Source organism: Perkinsus marinus (genome assembly GCF_000006405.1).
Source record: "Perkinsus marinus ATCC 50983 genomic scaffold scf_1104296974228, whole genome shotgun sequence".
Lineage (NCBI taxonomy): Eukaryota > Perkinsozoa > Perkinsida > Perkinsidae > Perkinsus > Perkinsus marinus.
Window position 1 is genome coordinate 1 of NW_003201204.1, and position 1,468 is coordinate 1,468.

At 43.0% G+C, this 1,468-nt stretch overlaps 1 protein-coding gene across 1 annotated transcript; it reads right to left on the bottom strand.

The window, feature by feature from the left end:
* Positions 1-227: 227 nt before the first annotated feature.
* On the bottom strand, positions 228-429 carry Pmar_PMAR014774 (hypothetical protein; the record flags this gene model as incomplete). The annotated part of the gene is made up of 2 exons (XM_002765927.1): positions 228-317; positions 339-429. Coding segments are annotated over 2 exons (181 nt in total), but the record flags the coding sequence as incomplete, so codon positions are not given.
* Between the last annotated feature and the right edge of the window lie 1,039 nt (positions 430-1,468).

Below are 1,468 nucleotides of genomic sequence, written 5' to 3' on the forward strand. Positions count from 1 at the left end.
AACGACGATGATAGAATAAGCGCTCCCCCATAATCCTAGTGCGTACTGTGATGATGACGTCGACTACGTCTCGACACCCTCTTCTGTGGTGCCGTACACGCCTTCAACCACTGACACAATAACCAAACCGCCGATGCAACACCTGATGAACAACAATACACTTCCATCACATGCAGCAGCTCACCCCAGACGAACAAGACGGCTAGCGCTATCATCAAGGCCCTCACACTCCACTGTCGCGGCAAGTCTTTTCTTGATCGAACGCCATGTGGCTCAGCTCGCCACCACGCAGATGCAGGCGGGATTTCACTATTCTCCTGAGGGGAAAAGATTACCACATCTCCAGTGATGATGATGGCCGTACGTCGTTGTTGGTATTCACAGTAACGTCAACGATAGAGTTCTTTTCCGAGCCGTCAGGAGCGGACTCTGAGACAACCAGTGTGGGAAAAAAATATGAAAAAGGGCCAACTACGTGTGCTGATGACAATAAAATTTCCGAAAATTATGGTTGGTTTTTGTATACTTGCGCGTTGGAAATCAACATGTGGAAAATGGACATGATCAACTACGAGTGTTGATCACAATAGAAAACTTCTTAGGAAATTTCGGAAAATTCTTCACCAAGTAGTGTGTTAATTTTCATAATATATTGAGGACACTCCCGAGCTTAGCTGAGGAGAGCAAACATAAATTCCAACACCGGAGACCCGTATGGGAGAATATGCATATGGTCAACTACGTGTATTGTATCTAGAAATTCTGCGAAAAAAATTGAGAAATTCTTGTCGGTTTCTGTGCACTTCTACCCCAAGTCATATGTAAACTTCCATAATTAGCAAATGAACTACTAAGCTGAGCTGAGGAGAGCAAACATATATCCCAACAGCGAATACAAGCTCGCACTCGGTAATACGATAGGTCGACAACATCTCACCTTGGTGCACTCGTATCGTCACTGTCTCCCCCTTGTTAATCTTCACACTCTCCTTACTATCGGCAGTTGAAACCTAAGATGCATACCTTGCCAACATGGAGAAATCTTAATCATTGCACACGTCCTTGGTATAAACATAACTCTTAAACTTTCAAATAAACCGGAAAAAACATTGGAGTTTCACCCGTGATATGAAAAACACGAATGAAAAACCTATTTCACGAATACTGCATATCACCACGAATATCGCGTTTTTCACCGAGTTTTACACCACTTCACGTAAAACGGGTTGTGAAGCTCCAGTGTGTACATTGCCACTATATATACGACTATATTAGTGTAGGAAACCAACACATTGGAGTTTCAACCGTTTCACATGAAGTGATATAATACTCTTTGTGAATTATAAGGCGTATATGTTTCCACGACCGATAACACAATTTCTTTGATGGAAGTTTCACGACCCGTTTTACGTAGAGTGGCGTAAAACTCGGCGAAAAAGGCGATATTCGCGGTGATATGCAGTAGTCA